This window comes from Podarcis pityusensis, assembly GCF_964106645.2.
Source record: "Podarcis pityusensis genome assembly, chromosome: 2".
Taxonomy (NCBI): domain Eukaryota; kingdom Metazoa; phylum Chordata; class Lepidosauria; order Squamata; family Lacertidae; genus Podarcis; species Podarcis pityusensis.
Window position 1 is genome coordinate 56,010,336 of NC_138029.1, and position 16,557 is coordinate 56,026,892.

The 16,557-nt window shown below is 39.8% G+C and overlaps 1 protein-coding gene and 1 long non-coding RNA gene across 11 annotated transcripts in view; one reads left to right on the plus strand and one right to left on the minus strand.

Moving 5' to 3' along the window:
• ARHGAP26 (Rho GTPase activating protein 26) overlaps positions 1–16,557 on the minus strand; it is a 222,477-nt gene that overhangs the window by 56,156 nt on the left and 149,764 nt on the right. For all 10 annotated transcript variants that reach the window (XM_080997149.1, XM_080997151.1, XM_080997154.1 and 7 more), the window contains 2 exons: positions 3,675–3,834; positions 1,817–1,955 (listed from right to left, as the gene is read on the minus strand). In XM_080997149.1, coding sequence (XP_080853275.1) covers positions 1,817–1,955; positions 3,675–3,834 — 299 coding nt within the window. The remainder of the gene's footprint in view (positions 1–1,816; positions 1,956–3,674; positions 3,835–16,557) is intronic.
• Positions 7,992–16,384, plus strand: LOC308472414. Its single transcript, XR_013983466.1, has 4 exons — positions 7,992–8,243; positions 11,955–11,992; positions 15,371–15,529; positions 16,062–16,384. It is a non-coding gene; the product is annotated as an uncharacterized lncRNA (long non-coding RNA).

Sequence of the window (16,557 nt, forward strand, 5' to 3'; positions counted from 1 at the left end):
ACTCAGATGGGGTGCAGCAGTCCTCATAGTGTTAAAAAAAATCCCAACATTATCATTACTGTCAACTGCCTAAACCTGAAGGGACCTTGCAACTATGTTTACATGGAATTTCCCCCCTCCCCCAAAGTTAAAATTTTCTACATTGCTCCTGTGAAGTCTTGATACTGGCTGGGGGGGGGGGGGGCTTTAAACACACACACAAACACACGCACAAAAAAAGCCACTAATTATCTCAGACACATAGATCTGATTCTTGAGATTGGCCTCAATCAGCAACAGGAAAACATCTCATATACAGCTTGTATGCCTCCTCTAGGCCAAAGTGGACAGTCAAAGCATATTTTCATTTAATGTGCACAGTTTTTAAAATGCAAATAGCAGCTACTAAGAGGGCTGTTCATTATCAGCATGACTGCAGCAAGCAGGGAGGTGTATTTAACCTTTTCCTTTTCTGCTACAGTCTTGACAAAAACACACACAAACAAACCCACTCCTCCAAATCTCCTATTGGCATTGGGAAGAAGACCTTACCTGCCATTGGCACCATTTGGTAGCTGATATTTTTAAAAGGGCACATTAAGTGCAGACACATTTAATGCCATGTCTAGTTTTGCCCATTGAGTTCTTGTGCAGTCAAGTTGTGCTAAAGAATCAACTTCATGTGCATAAAGGCGCCCTCAGAGATTTCAGACCAAGACTGTACACCAGGGATGGGGAACTTACATCCCTCCAGAAGTTGTTGGACTCCAACAACCATGAAGCCCAGTCAGCATTGGCCAATGGTAGAAGCTGCAGTCCAACATCACCACCACACAGAAGGAAACATGTTCCTTAATCCTGGTGTACATCATTACCTCTGAAGAAGCTACAGCATATGCATGTGCCAGAGAGGCACAGCCAATTATGATGTCCTGCAGTATGTACACAGAGTAATAGGCACACAGAAATGCTTCACATGTGATGGTGCATGCAACATAACACTTTTCATTATTAAGTCTCTCACTTATTTCCCAGCTTGTAAAATTCAGATTGCAGAAGACAAACAGAAAAGAGGAAGAGGCCTCTTCAATGAACACTACTGTCCATTATTTATTCAGTGAAAGATAGTTTAGATTAGAAGGACCACATAAGAGTTGCAGTGAATGCCTGGAGATCAGCAAAGATTGGGTTGCACATGAAAACACAATGAACTGAACTGAGATTGCTTTGATAAAACAAAATCTGTACAAAACAACACAGAAAGTTTTAATTCTTCAAAGTTGAACAGAAAAGCCTGAGAATAGGGGAAATGTCTCTAAACACAAAGGAACAAGAGGGAGTCTCCCAATGGCAAAACCTTTTAATGGTGATTAAGTTTGACGTCTATTGTTTGCCTGGCTCTCCATGCATGCTTTTCTTTTTAACTCACAAAAACTGCCATCCAGGGAATGTAAATTATTTTGGCATCAAGTCTGCGCAGCTCTAATGGAAATTAGACAAAAGAGCTACTTACCTATGAGCAAAGCTGTTAACAAGGGTATCCTATCTACTGCTATTGACGAAAGGGGTGTTCATCTATGGGTAGGATTACATGACCATGGTCACAGACTGTGGGGGGGGACTGAATCTAGGGAGAATGGAGTGTAGTTACTGCTTTCATTTTGTGCTGAACAATATAGGGCTAGGAAAACAACAAAGACATTAGAAACTTGAAGCCTTACACTTACAGGTGTGTCTCCTTCTTACTGCTGTTGAGAACCAAGTCTTTTGACCACCCTGAGACAAAGCAATATAATATGACAGCACAACCAATTGCACAGAGGATTAAGATACTTACGCTTTTCACTGGGCTGCACAGTATGGAAGAGAGTTAAGGGCCTCTCACTGCATGATGGTGGCTTGGAATCTGTACTCTTCTTTCGAGACAAAAGCAGCTGAGAATTTGATTGTGGTGTATCTGGAACGGTGTTGAATATCTATTGTGGTGGTGGTGTTTTAGGGGCGAGAAAAAAGAGAGTCAGGAATGCTGAAGTGTTCAGTTGCTCCCAAGCTTTGCAATAGAAGAGGGCAAGTATCATAGATTTAATGCCAATTCAACATGAAATAAAATGTGTGGCGGAGAGGAGCAGCTCTCAACAATGGCTGTAAAGATTAGTCTAAGAATTTTGATAGGAAAAAGGAAATAAGTATTTATTGGTTTAGTCACTGCTAACATTGCAAATGATGCCATCCCTGATTTGGATGAGCATCTACAAATGTTATTAAATCGCTCAGAAATCATTTAAATTTTCTGATTACACAGACAGTTTAATGGCCTGCATACGAGATAACTTGGCAATCCACATCAGACTGTAATTCAACCAGATGTTCCAGGAAGCGCCTAGCTGCAATTTCTTTGCAGAAATCAATAACAGATTCAAACACTGCACACTGATCTTAAGATGCATGGATGCAAGTTCAGACTGAGGGCATGCATTGATTCATCAGAAATTTATTGAAGACAACTTGACAGGTTAATCAATGACCTCATTGAACTGACACTATTCCAAAACACGCATCTTCTTCCTCTGTTAAGGCCACAGGATTATTATCAAAACACTGAAGTCAGAGCTTGGAAATTAACCAAAACTGTAGTTGCTGCACATTACTGAAAAGCAGGAGCCGATCCTTTTGAGGCTAGCACTTACTTGCCTTTTCCAGTAATCTATATCTAGATGCAGTGTTGCAGTGGGCTTAATGGCCTTAGCGTGTGCTCTCTTTTAAGCTCTGCCACCCTCAATCCTTCCCTTTCCCCATCTCTTAGGGGGCATTCACATTTCACTGCCTTATCTGGAACATAAGACGGTGCCTCATACCAAGTTAAATTGGTGGTCTGTCTAGATCAGTGTTGTCAGCACTGGCTGACAGCTGCTCTCCAGGGTTTCAGGCAGCCCTGCCAGCCCTACCTGGAGATGCTGGGGACATTCTACAAATTTCCCTGCCTTTAGGCAGGTCCACAACATACAGTACATTAAAAGCACATTCAACACACACTTAATTCAGATTATTTTCCTCAAAGTATACTATAGCAGATTAAGAGTGCTAAGAATTGTAGCTATGTAAGGAGGAAACTACAGTTCCCAGATCCTCTATACTTCAAATATGCTTTCTTCTTTTCCGCTTTCTCCCTCCCTGCTTAGCTGTAAACTTCTACTCTGGTCCTGGGGGGTAAAGGAGTGTCCTTTGCAATATCAGCAGCTATTACACTTTTTATCTTAGGCTTCTGTCACCCTTTCTCTGGATGTACTGGCTCCTAGGCACACAAATCTAGCTTGAGTTAGACGTATTAGTGTAATAATGATGATTTCCAAAGGCATCACTTTCCCGCTAAAGCAGAGTGAATGTCCAGCAGCACCTGAGGTTCCACATCTTGGTCTAAAGGCTCTAAAGGAGCATTAGGAGTGGGACATTGCCTCAGTGAAAGGCTGTAAGATTCCCAAACATTTTATTACCTTTCCCTAATTCAGCTAGAACCCCTTCCCCAAAATCAGTAAAACGGTTCCGTATGTGGAAAGGCTCATGGAGATGTGAATATTAAAGTTCTTGTCTCTTCCTGTAACTCTGTGGATAAGGACAGCTGGGAAATATGCATTAGATTAGAAAGCATTTGCAAACAATATAAAAAAAAGGAAGATGTACAAATTCAAACAAATTACCTTGTCATGGTTTTCAATTAAAATCTCAACCACAATATTTTGGAATTTGATGTCCATAATCGCAGCAACCGTTTCTTCTTGTGGCCGCATTAACGTTGGTCCAAAAACAACCCCCAGGTTTGCGACAGTCATTAGATTCTGTTTGTGGTTCTGAGCAACGCTGTAATGAAGCAAATAACGATTATATTAAACGGGCTATAAATAGTCTAGGCTAGCCCATTTCTCTAGGGTAAAAATCCTACCAAATATTTGTGTGCTATTTGGAAACCTGCAAAGCTCAGCAGTGTGGAACAGCACTGTGCAATCTATACAGGTTTCTCAAAAACCCTGCTGGTAAAAGATAAATGAGTTATTCTACCATTTTCTAGATACTGGAAGCTGAAGTGGTGAATACACTGATCGCAAAAGGTCTAGGGATGAGTAGACATCCTCAATCACTCGATATGCGTCTTTATTGTACATGCCCTACTCTGCATGCTTTCCAATTTAAGTGGGTGAATTGTTAGATTTTATTTCAGAATTCCTACACATAGTTCCATTTTTACCACGTAGCATTTTACACTTTCATCTCAAATTCAACCCATAGTTAAGCTTGTGAGAATTCAGTTAGATAACATTATCATTCCCCAATTCTCATAGCCATTCACACACAAACACACACTTAAAAGAGCCAATATACAAAACCAAACCAAATGTCAGGTTGCAATCTTTCTTGGGAAAGTAGTAAGCCATTACAAATTTCAGAGGCTCAATGGTATTAATCTTTTTTCAGGAAAAATATATATTGAGAACAGAATTATTTGGTATAAGCCTTTGCGTTCTAGAGGTTTACTTGTTAGATATATTGAGCAAAACAGCAAGCAAGGTGTGGCCAGAGAGTAGAATGTGCCATCGGTGACATTTCCATGCAAAATCCAAATGTGTAAGAACAGAGTGACCCATTCAGAGAAGCAGTTAGTGGTGAAAATACTTTTTCTAGCTGGGCTACACTGATCTACATTCAGAAAGGAACCCAGGATTCCAATTAAGTCCAAATTATACAGAATGAATTTGCTGGTAAATTCTAGATGGTGGTTTTACACTGGAGCAATAACAGCAGCACAGAGCATCTGCTGGTTTGCAGTGAAGATTGATGTCATACCTATATGGGAAAATGCACTGGAAAATGTTCTAGGATAAGGAGTCAGATCTGTGGGCTGATAACAGTATTATTTACTGTGCCCGGACATGGTTCTTCTAGTACATGATGTTGATTTAATGCATGTCTCTGACTCACCCAGGTCAGGGGTGAGACAGACAATTTCCTTTGATCTCACCAACAAAACATATCACAGTGAGAGAGACTATAACTCAAAATGAAAGCTTTATTCGGCTATGTACCTACTGGTCTCTGCAAACTGAAACCTCCAGTGAATGAAGAAATGACTCAGGTCCATTTTTTTTAAAACTGAAAGCTGTTTTAGTGATTGGGGAGGTAGTATAAAATTGTAGGTCAGAGAGGTAAAGAAGAGGTCAGTTCCAGAAGACACTCCAAGCAAATAAGGTAGGTATAGAAAGAGAGGCAGATAGCAGAGACTTGCAGCGCCAGGTAATCAGAGAAATAACAACAGGGTTATTTTGTGAGGTGCACGTAGGAGGAGATTTGTTACACACAGTCTGCTAACAAGAAGGAATTTATATAAGGAAGGGGCAGACTAGCATTGTATTACAGAGAGGAGAAAATGAACAGTGGGGAATGCTGGTAAAAGCTACTTTGACCATAAGAAATCTATTCCAGACACAGATGCAACAATGGCTCAGCGCAGCTCCCAAGAGGAACAAGGAAAGACAGTTCTCCACCAGCAAATATGCAGTGAACATATGACTTTAACACACTTTCCACGTGTGAATGTGCAATTTATTAGACAACAGCTTCCAGACACCTATAGCAGATCTGGATAGCATATACTGATGTTTATTATGAAGGTACTGATGAAGCTTCTCAGAACCAGACTTTTCTGCAAAATAGCTCTAGGTTCTCTCTCTCTCTCTCTCTCTCTCTCTCTCTCTCTCTCTCCCCCCCCCAGCCCTCCCCCCAGCACTCCTCTGCAAAACACAGTTCCCTGCATACAGCAATCTAGAATATCAGGAGGGGATACATGTTAGGTTTCTACATGCACAGCAGTTTTTTAATATTGCAGTGTGGTGAGTTATGCAATGCCCCTATCTGCAACTTGGAAGTGCTACAGTCCCATGGGATCAAGTGATATTTTTAAAAATATACCTTGTTCCCAGTCTTTCTTCCCTATGGTCCCACAATATGTCATCTAGACTGGGAACACCCTGTCAAGTTACACATGGACTTTGGCTTCTAAGACCAAGCTCTGATCTCTTAACTCCTTATGTCTGAGTAACGAAGTTCCAAAGACCTATCTTAACAGAGATTGCCAAAAGATTATGATGAACTACACTGTGCCCTGAATTACATTAACAGCTTTTGATCTACCAGAAAAATCACCGTCACATTTTTTATGTACTAAGCACATTGTAAAATGGAGGCTGCCAATGAACCCAGTTTTCATTGCTGCCACTCGCAGGGGCTCCAGACTTTGAGCTTTCATTTTTTAAAAAAAGCCAGTCTCCAGCCCTGCTATAAAGTTATGCAGCGATTGCTAATAGAGGTGCTTGGACAGCGGGCAATAAGAATCCCTGGGGTCCTAAAGAGCTGCTGTTTCCCCTTCCCCTTTGGTGCACTTTTCCTGCTTCTGTCTTATTTTCTAGTAGTCTGTGGGATCTCCATAGCTTGCCTTTCCTTTTCCCCTAGCAACCAGGAGGCATCTTTTCTGTGGTGGTATCACAACTTTTTTCTGATGTTGTGTTATGCCATGGCTCCTACAGCAACCATTTTGAGACTGGCTAAAAAGGCTGGCAACCCTAGTGATGTTAAATTCTCAAGAATATTCTCAAGAATATTCTAGACTAATGAGGTGTGTACATTTAAAGCAGCTGTGTAGACGACACAGAATTTACAGTTTGTGGAGAATATTCTCCAAAGAATTTTCTAGCAGAGAATATTCTCCGGAGAATATTCTCCGGAGAATATTCTCACCTCACATCACTAGGCAACCCATTGTAAAATATTCCAGTTGTCTAGCACCTCCAACATTTTATCGAACTCATAAATCAGCAAAAGCTTTTTTTTTCCAGCCAGAACTCAGTTGCGGCACCTCTCAGGTGGGTGCCATTGCCATTATAAGAGAATAAGGGAGGCATTTGTGGTGAGTTCCGGCACCTCTTTTTCTAGAAAAATAGCACTGAGTAAAAGCCAAATTCATGCAATGTCAACAATGGCCCAGTTCATAGGTAAAGCTGAAATGTGCAAAGGAGCTGGTATTCAAAAGAAATAAATTGCACCCATTTCACTCCTCCCCCGGTCTCCCTACTGCCATGCTACCATGGTTCGGCTGGCTGTTAATGTTTGAATTTGGGCTTGTAATTATCGTCAACATCATCTTCCTCAAGCAAAACCCACGTGGTAAGCAAATGGCAAACCTTGCCTATAGCTTGTGGTTTGTCTGGAGTGAGACAAAACATGAGCCCAGATTGAAACTATGCTTCAGCTATGGGTAAAAGCAGGACTGTCGGAGCATCAAAGAGGCTATATTTTTTCTGCTGAGTGGTGAGTTTAGCATTTGTTGTCAACCAGGTCCACATGTCTATTCCATTTAGTAAAGGATGGAATTTTGTGTTGTTTTACCTTCATATACTGATATTAGATGTAATTCTCCTCCTGGCCAAAGCTTGATTACAGTCTGAAGACCTACATTCTTTGTACATTCTGTTTACAAATGCTGGACAAAAATGTCTGCAATTTTTTTTTTTATTCAGCCAAAGTGTTTTGATTCTCTTCTTTAGCTGTATAATTTAATTATAAAGTATACTGGCACCTGCTTTTGTTGATTGAAAAGGAAGAAAAGCCACATTGGAAACAGCTTGTCAAGCCTCACAAATTTCTCAGTCATATAATGAAAGGTAACTGAAAGCTCCTTTGCTGTTCTACAAAAACATATATTAGTTTGGCCAGCACACATCATTGAGTAGTGTTGCTTAACAAGCATTCTGTATGTACTAAAATATTTAAAATAACCAAGGAGAATATGCAGAATCTCAGAAGTTGTGAATGCAGGCTGGTGGTGTACCAGAAGCATCACTCTAAAACAAGGTAGTCCATCATGCAGCCTGTGGGTTGCATGCAGCCCTCAAGGCCTTTTTGGGCGGCCCTCAGCAACAATGTCCTTATATGCCTCCACAAAGCTCCCATACCCACACGCCCTTGTCCCAGTTTGGTCCGACTATTACAAGCTCCTCAGCAGGCTGTGATCAGGGGCTCCAGTCCCATGTGACAATGCCCATCACACATAGGCTGGGCCCAGATCAGGGCTCCTGAGTAACAGTGAGCTCCCCTCTCCTTCTTTGCCTCTGAGAGAGGGGGGGGGGAGAACTGCCTTACACCACTAGTGCAGCCTGCCATGCAAGGGGCGGGGGAGAGAGAGGGAAGTGAGGGGAGACAGAAGTGAGAGGCGAGAGAAGGTGGGTGAGGTAAAAAGTGGAGGAGAAAGAGAGCATGAAATATGAATATAAAGTGAGATTAATAATAATAAAAAGGAATTGAGTGAGCCAAGAGACATGGAGGCAGAAACAAGTGAAGTGTGGGTGCTGAGGTAAAAAGCCAAGGGGAGGAACGGGCTAAAAACAGGGCACTGAGGGGAAATGGAGTTTGGCAAAGGTGTGAGGGGGGAGGCTGAGGTAGAGAAAAGTGTTTGAAAGATGCACAAGCATGTAAAAATGGGAGATGCTGAGGCAGGAGGTGCCAAGAGGTTAAAAAGAAAAAGAAAAACCCAGGTGTGAGAGGGAAGGCTAGTCAGCAAGAATGGACAAGTGGGCTAAAAAGTGTTGGTCAGCAAATGTTTTACAAATGTGCGGGAGGAGTGAGGTGATTGCTTCAAATACGCTGATCAGAGGCCTTCTTTTATCACGAATGAGTGTTGGCAATGAAAAAGGTTACTGACATCTTGAATTACTGTATAAATCCTTATAGATCTGTGGTGTTTCTTTTTCTCAATTATTTTGTGATTTATCTTTTGAAGAAATTTATACTTTACTCATTAACTGAGTATTTAATTAAATATACTGTATACATTAAATGATATTAACTATATTGCAAACACTTTAATTTGCAAGATGGAAATTTAATTCAGTGTGTGGCCCACGGGTTCTGTTTCAAAGTACTGTTGCAGTCCACTTGGTCTGAGAGGTTGGACCGCTCTGCTCTAAAAGGTAAACATTTCCCATTTTCAGAAATGCCATGAAATGCAAATTTGAAAAGGGCATAAAAAGTGGCTGAGATAAATATGTTTCACAGTGCATGACAAAGAAGTGGCAATATGCCCAAAGACTTACAAAGGATATTGTATGATTTAGTGCCTGTTTATAAAGTAACTGTGAAGGAAGGCTTGAGGTTTCTGTAATATGGAACAGATTGTCTCAAGCAGGGATGGGAAAGGTGTGAACCACTCAGATGTTGCGGACTCCTACTCTCATCGGCCCCAGTGAACAGGGCCAATAGTCAGATATGATAGACTACAATTCCTAACAACACCTGGGAGTGTCACACAGGGGTGGCCTGCCGTTTCACAACCTGAAACAGGCAGGTGTCACATGCCCCCAAAGCCTTGATTACTGGCAAGATCTTGAGAGATCTCATGGGAGTTCCATGAGACCTTGCTGGAAGTTGCCAGTGCACAACCCCCGGTGGTGGCAGGGCGGCCTGTGGGGACACCGCCCCATAGGATTCCTCCACCCAAGGTGGCTGTTTCTGTCCGCCTCATGGGTGGGCCAGCTCTGGTGTCACAAGTTCGCCATCTCTGGTCTAAAGGTTCTACAGGTCAGCTTCCTTGTTGTGTGACTGAGGGCCAAGCTGCATGTTTCAGTCCCAACCAAGAAACTGCAAAAAAAATTATTTTTTGGAAACATGTAGCACAGATTCTCTACATTATATTAGCAGATCCATTTGCTAATGTGGAAACTTTCAATGTGGGAGAGAATCTGTGCCATAACTGCTCAGTGGCAGTGCCACTGAAAGGAAAAGCCTAATACAGACAGTATCTGAAATAGTTCTTACCATTTTGTAAAGCATTTTGAGAGCACAAAACACGCTAGGTAACTCCATTAGGAACCTTGCAATGTTGTTTTTTGATGACAAGTGTAGGTTTCAAATCATGACACCCTCCAGAGATACCTAGAAAAACTTATATTTCACAATTCATCCACTATTAGTCTAAAAACATGGGAAACCCTTTTCCAACTTCCCTTAATCTAGGAAATGGTTATCCATTGTACTATGAAGGATTTAGTCATCGCTGCCAGGGGAGCGGGAGGAAATCGCATGAAACAAGCAGCAGCTCTTGTTCTCTATTTCTGTAAAGGGTCACTCTCTTCATATCAATTGCAAACAATGTGGGCATATATAATTGCTTTGAGTCATTGTAACATCCTTGGCCCAGGAAAAGGACACTTGTATAAGAGGAGCAGATGTCTTTCAGAATACACTTTCTGGGAAAACAGATGAGAACATGACATGTACAAGTAAGAGTACAAAACAAATACTAGCATCTATTCTCGCCATTTTTGCAATACAGTATTTGATGTAAGGTGTTCCACTATTCCAAGGGAGAAAATAATTCAAGGGAGAAAGTTCCCAGAAATCCAAAGAGGCAATTAAGAGTGGCTACTGCAAATCTGATGCAAACTTTGAAACCTAGTTATGTTATAAATGGCCACATTAAGAAATATGTATACTGAAATATCAATAGAAGATGCAGCTTTAGACATAAAACCCACCTTACATTTATATTCATTTCAGAAACCTTAATAAGGTATTTCTTTTCAAAGTTATTAACATGTTGTAATATATTTAAATATAAATCACCATAATGGTTATTCATTATTCAGCCACATTATTACAAATAATATTAAGGTAGGCACAGAATGAAATACAAAAATAGCTGCCGCAGCAGCAGACCCTTTCTTTCTGCCCTATACAGTACTGGAAAGTCAAGGCAAAGTGAAAAAGATTTTGTCATGTGACAATCCTCTTCCTTGACTTCCTTTCTTGAACTACATACTGCATGCACACATGTGCCACAGGGAAAAAAGCAACACCTGGTCTGTATTCTCTTAGGAGGCTGCAAACAAATATCATTTATGCTTGCTTAGTCCCACTAATTTCATCAGCCTAAGCCAGCTAAGTTGGAAAGTACAACCGCTTAGCTGACTGCAGACTGACCTACAACACAGGTAAAGGAGGAATCAAAATCTAGGTAGAAGACAGGAAAATGGACGTTTTACAAGAAGATTCTCAGAAAAAATACAATGATTCAACAGACTCCACTAACTATGGGGTATGCTGTTCCTGTAGTTCCCAGTCACACCCAGCCTGCTTTTAATAAGGGCAATGGCAAAAAACTGGACAAGATATTCTGTCATATCTTCTGCATGACATTCTGTAAAAAGGCCAAGATAACTATCAACATTGCAACATCAGATACACCATTCCTCAATGTCCTGGATTAATTATCTTGAAATTAATTATCATGGAATTATCTTCCATGAGTTGGGGGGGAATCTTCTTTTCGAAAAATGTAGGTGTGAATATCTCCGTTTAAAAAAATAATGCAGGTGTGACAGTGATCCAAATTTAGCAGAACTAACATTAAGTGCAATTAATTTTCAGAGGCTTGCAAACTACGACATGGAAAGTCTATATATAATTATAAACACAGAGCCTAATAGGCTGCTGTACACTCCAGCATAACAACATTGTCTACATATAATTCTATGATTCTATTACAGTAGTATTTTCAGGTACCAAAAAGAACCCTCAGTATTCTTAGGGAATGCAAATCAACCTGGACTTATTTCTTGCATTCTGAGCATCCTAGCCTCTTTTTTTTAAAGTGTGTGTGTGTGTAGGGAGAGAGAGAGAGAGAGAGAGAGAGAAGTGAGCATATATGGAATATGGTTTTATCATACTCTCTGTATGTTCTAGTATCTATCCATTAGTATCCATTAGTGGAGGCAGGATTGCTAAACTGGATGGGCCATTCCTTTTTGGCCGACGAAAATAGTTTGCATAACCCAACATGACCCTTTTTCACAAGCGCTAATAAAAATACAGTTGTTTACTGTAAATGTTGTAGTCTGAAGGCTATTTTTCACTTTATACTTTGTATTTATATACAGGCATGTGATGTTGACAGAGCAATTTACCCAACTGTCAGGTGAGCAGCTTTCAAGGGAGTTAGTGATTATAAGATCAAAGTTCTTCCTTTACAGCACATATAGGCAATTGCTAGAATTGGTGCCACCTGATTCGCAGGGCGCACATGCAAATATTGAATCAACTCCTTTAGAAAGAAATGGTTGCTCAAAAAATGTTTCCTAAAAGAGGGCATGTGATAAATTTTACATGGATACATATTTTCAGTTGAAGAGGGATATCAACCTGCATTCTGTTTATGTATCTACCATTTTTATTTACTTTATTTATTAAATTTGTTTACTCCCCTTCATCCAAAGAGCACAGGGTGGTTCACAACATAAAGATACAAAATAAAAACACAAAATACATCCTCAAACCTAACTAAATGAAGTTCATCCAACACAACAGGACTAGACAGTGCTCTAGTCACCCCTTGAGATTCAGCTGCTGTACTGAGATGCAAGCAATTTTATCCTCAAAATGCTATGCAAACAAGGCACAGTGAGCTACCATCGGTTCTGCCACTTCCTTCTTTGCTGCCTTCACTGCCACTAGGTAGGCTTGATACCGAACCCTCACCAATGATTGATTGCATATGACCAGGGTTTTCCTTTATTCAAGTCTGAGCTGTCTCCCAGCTTGTTTCCTTACCCTAAACTCTGAAGTAAACCAGGCATATCCCATGTCTTTCCATTCAAAATCAGACTGGCAGAATTCGAGACCAGGGAGAAGGGTCGATGGAAGAAGATTGGAAAAAATTCAAAATATACCTTCAAAAATACTGCAATATAAAAGACTGTTAGAAAGAGGTTGGAAAAAGAAAATTAGGTTGTTCTGGTAGATATGATATAAAGGATTAAGTAAAAATGAGTTGATGAATTTGATGAAACAGAGGAGGTTTAATCACATTATTTAAATTTTAAAATACGTAAATGAAAATAAGGTTAGAAGGATTTGCTGGAAATACGATCTGAACTAGAATACAAAACTGGGAGGTGAGAGGAGGTCATGGAAATAAGTAAAGGGAAAAGGCTATGTAAAGGTTAAATCTGTTTTTATTTTATTTTAACTTAATGCATTTTTATATTTTTTGTTAAGTCTTCTTTTTTATTCTATTTTATTGTTCACTTTATTTTTTTATTTTTCGCTTTGTTAAAGTTTTCTTTGTATTTTGTATGGTTTTTCTTTCTCTTTTTTGTAACTTTAAATTTGGAATAAATATCATTTAAAAAAAAACATAAACACAAAATCAACAGAAACCCTGAATTTAAAAACACACAAGTTAAAAACAATTTAAAACTAGACAACTGGGGCAATAATAACAGCAACGAAAGCCGCTGTGCAATACCCCAACCCAAAAGTCTGTTCAGATGCCTCAGCTTTTGTAGCTGGAATAAGTCAGCCCCCCCCCCCTTCCTGGGCCAGGTGGAAAAGGACTGCAGATCAGGGAGCAGGTCCCCCAAGATTCACAGCCAATGTATATAACATGCAAAAAGAAAATCACCCTTAACATTCTGTATGCAGCCACACATTTCGAGCTTTGGATACAAAGGGTACAGTGCAATAAGTATGCATTTTAGTTCATTAATGTCAATGGATGTTTGATCAGATTCATATGATAGTTTTCAGGTTATCAGAGAAGCTTGTCAGGCAGGTGCTTGCAGTTTTCCTCTTCAACCTATCGGACGTAAGATATGTCATCATATTGTGAAGTTCTATCCAATGATGTGGAGCAAACACACACACACACACACACACAACATGATGTCATCACAATGCACGGCATGTACCTCTATCAGTTAAGAGAATGGTATTTTCACTGGCATCCCCATGCCACCTGTCATACGTAGTGCTGGTTTAAATGACAGAGTTCAGCTCATAAATATACACTGCATTTTCACTCTAATTGCCTTTGCTTATATCCTACTCATTTCAATGGAAACTGTGTCCATGTACCTGGATACAAGGCTCCAGTAAATGTTTGCAGAGATAACTGGTTTAGATGTCATACTTTCTTCGGATGCTGTTACTTTTCAAAAACAGGAACCAGGCTTTCACTGTGCTTCTACATTTACTTCTGTTAAGGCTTATCTCTTTTTTTCCATACAGAGACTTAACTACATTTATTAACTTTTTGAGACTGTAACACAGTAATATTGGTTTTCCTTCTGACATAAATCACTGCAAGAACAAGCTGTGCATGAAACTCTTAAAGACCATCTCATTTCCAATAGCTTCCAGGAATGATAGATTTTTTTAGTAGTGGGCTAGTAATTGCTGAAATAAGTACACTTGCTTTTAAACACACACACCAAATTTCTATACACGGTGGAAAACATTAAACGATTTTGTGTACTTCAACGAGAAAAACATATTCTTGCAAACGTAAAACATGCTCAACTAACCATCTGGTATTCAGTTAAGAAATTCCTGGACTTGAGAAGCTACAGGTGGTGATACGAACACAGGAACACAGGAAGCAGCCTTCTATCAAGTCAAACCATTGGTCCATCTAACTCATGGTTGTCTATAGTTGGTTGCATTGGCTCCCCAAGGTTTCAAGACAGGCGTCTCTTCCAGACCTACCTGGAGATGCCAGGGACTGAAGCCAACATCTTCTGCATATTTTGTATCCGGAAGATACTGGCTTCAATCCCTAGCATCTTCAGGTAGGGCTGGGAGAGAGCTCTGTCTAGAAACCTTGGGAGAGCCACTGCCACTCATTATAGACAGGCTTGTGCCACAGTAGAATATACGGGCACTTGGTGCTTAGACGTGTAAATAAAATATCAAGTACATTGAAGGAGAGAAGGAGTTAGAACAGACAAAAATAGGACAAGGGTCAGTCCAAATCAGCATGTTATGCTTAAAAACAGCTGGCCCATTGTAATGGGTTTATACAAGTGCTAGGTTGCACAAACCAATACTTAAAAGCAAGGGCAGTTCAACTATAGCTCCAATCAACATGACCAATGGTCAAGAATGATGTGAGTTATTTATTATTATTAATTTACAGCATTTATATTCTACCATTTACGCAAAAAAGGCTCTCAGAGCAGCTTACAAAAATAAGCTCCAGGACAATCCATGCCCCTGGGCTCACAATCTACAAAGGCATGGCACACTGCAACATTTAGAGAGCACCAAGGTATGCTACAGTTCATTTCATCATGAGGTCCTTCCTATGAACTTGGTTAGATTTCTTAAAATATGAAGGGTGGTATATAAATTTAATAAATAATTATAATAAAAAAGTATCCAACAGCAATTTAATGGAGGAATAGCATTGACAGTTGTGGACAGTGGCCTTGTTGGAGAAAGTGACCTGACAAAGGAGAATGAAGCAAAACCTAGCATTTTTCATGATTTTTGTTTGTTTGTTTTATCTCGCATATAGCACAGAGAGAATATGACTGGAATCCATGATCAACCCATGCATCTACTCGGCTGACTTACAAAGTCTTAATGGAAATCACTGAAAGAAAGTGACAAGAAATGGAAGTCCTTATAGTATATGACAGAAACCACCAAGAATGGATGGATGCCAGTTACATATGTATGTTCCTTATTTTTAATTTTTATTTTCATGTGCAATCTTTTGTTAACTTCTCATCATGTATATTATATCTTTTAAAAAGAGGAAAAATGCAATAAAGCAGTTGCTGTTTTAAAAAAGATTTCATAAAGTACCTCCCCATCCCTTCCCCCAACATTTCCTCTTCCTTGGCAGAAAGTCTTGATGTACAAACAATAGCCTTTTGAACTTTCATTAGCATTTGCCTGTTGCATAATGCTGGACAAACCAAAGAGAGTTCACTGAATGAAAATTGGTTCACAATGTATTTCCAGTGCTGTAGCTTTCTTCTTCGTTTTGTGGGGTGGGGTGCATTAGAATTAGAGAAATTGGTGTAAACTAGCTGTCCGTCCCCCGTCCCCCCTCAATTCATTTAAACACAATCTGGTAATGTTTTGAATAAAATTAAGTAACTGGCTGAAGCAGCTTCAGATCATCAGAGCGAAAGGGGGGAAAGCAGAAACGAAGCAAACCTTATCCTGTTGGTTAACTGTTTCTTCTTGCTAATTTATAGGATTAATAGACACAAAAGGAATGAGCCACACAGCACAACATGTATCATCTCACTTGAAGGAACACACACAACTCTCTTTCTGTGAACTGTCCTGCAAGGATCCTTTTACTTTGTCCATGCTAAAAAGAATGTGTTGCAGAAAACTCTTCCAGCAGAGATTCAGCAGGCCTCCTCATTTTTGACCCTCAGGCATACCTTGAAGATTTATTTATTTATTATGTCAATGGGCCTATGCAGTTGTTCAACGTTTTCCAGTCATTTTATTGATAGTTTTGTATAGCTTTTAATGGGTTTTTAATGTTGCTGTACCTTTCCCTGATGTTTTGTGAAATATATAAAAACTTCTATAAACAGACATAAAAAACTTAGCCAACACCCTCTGTTTGGAGAAATAGAGAGATAAAGGTCCTGAAGCCTCTGCATCAACCCTCAACACACTGAAAACAGTGTTATCCATATTAAAGAATACAAAACAAATTAGCTCATATAATCCAAA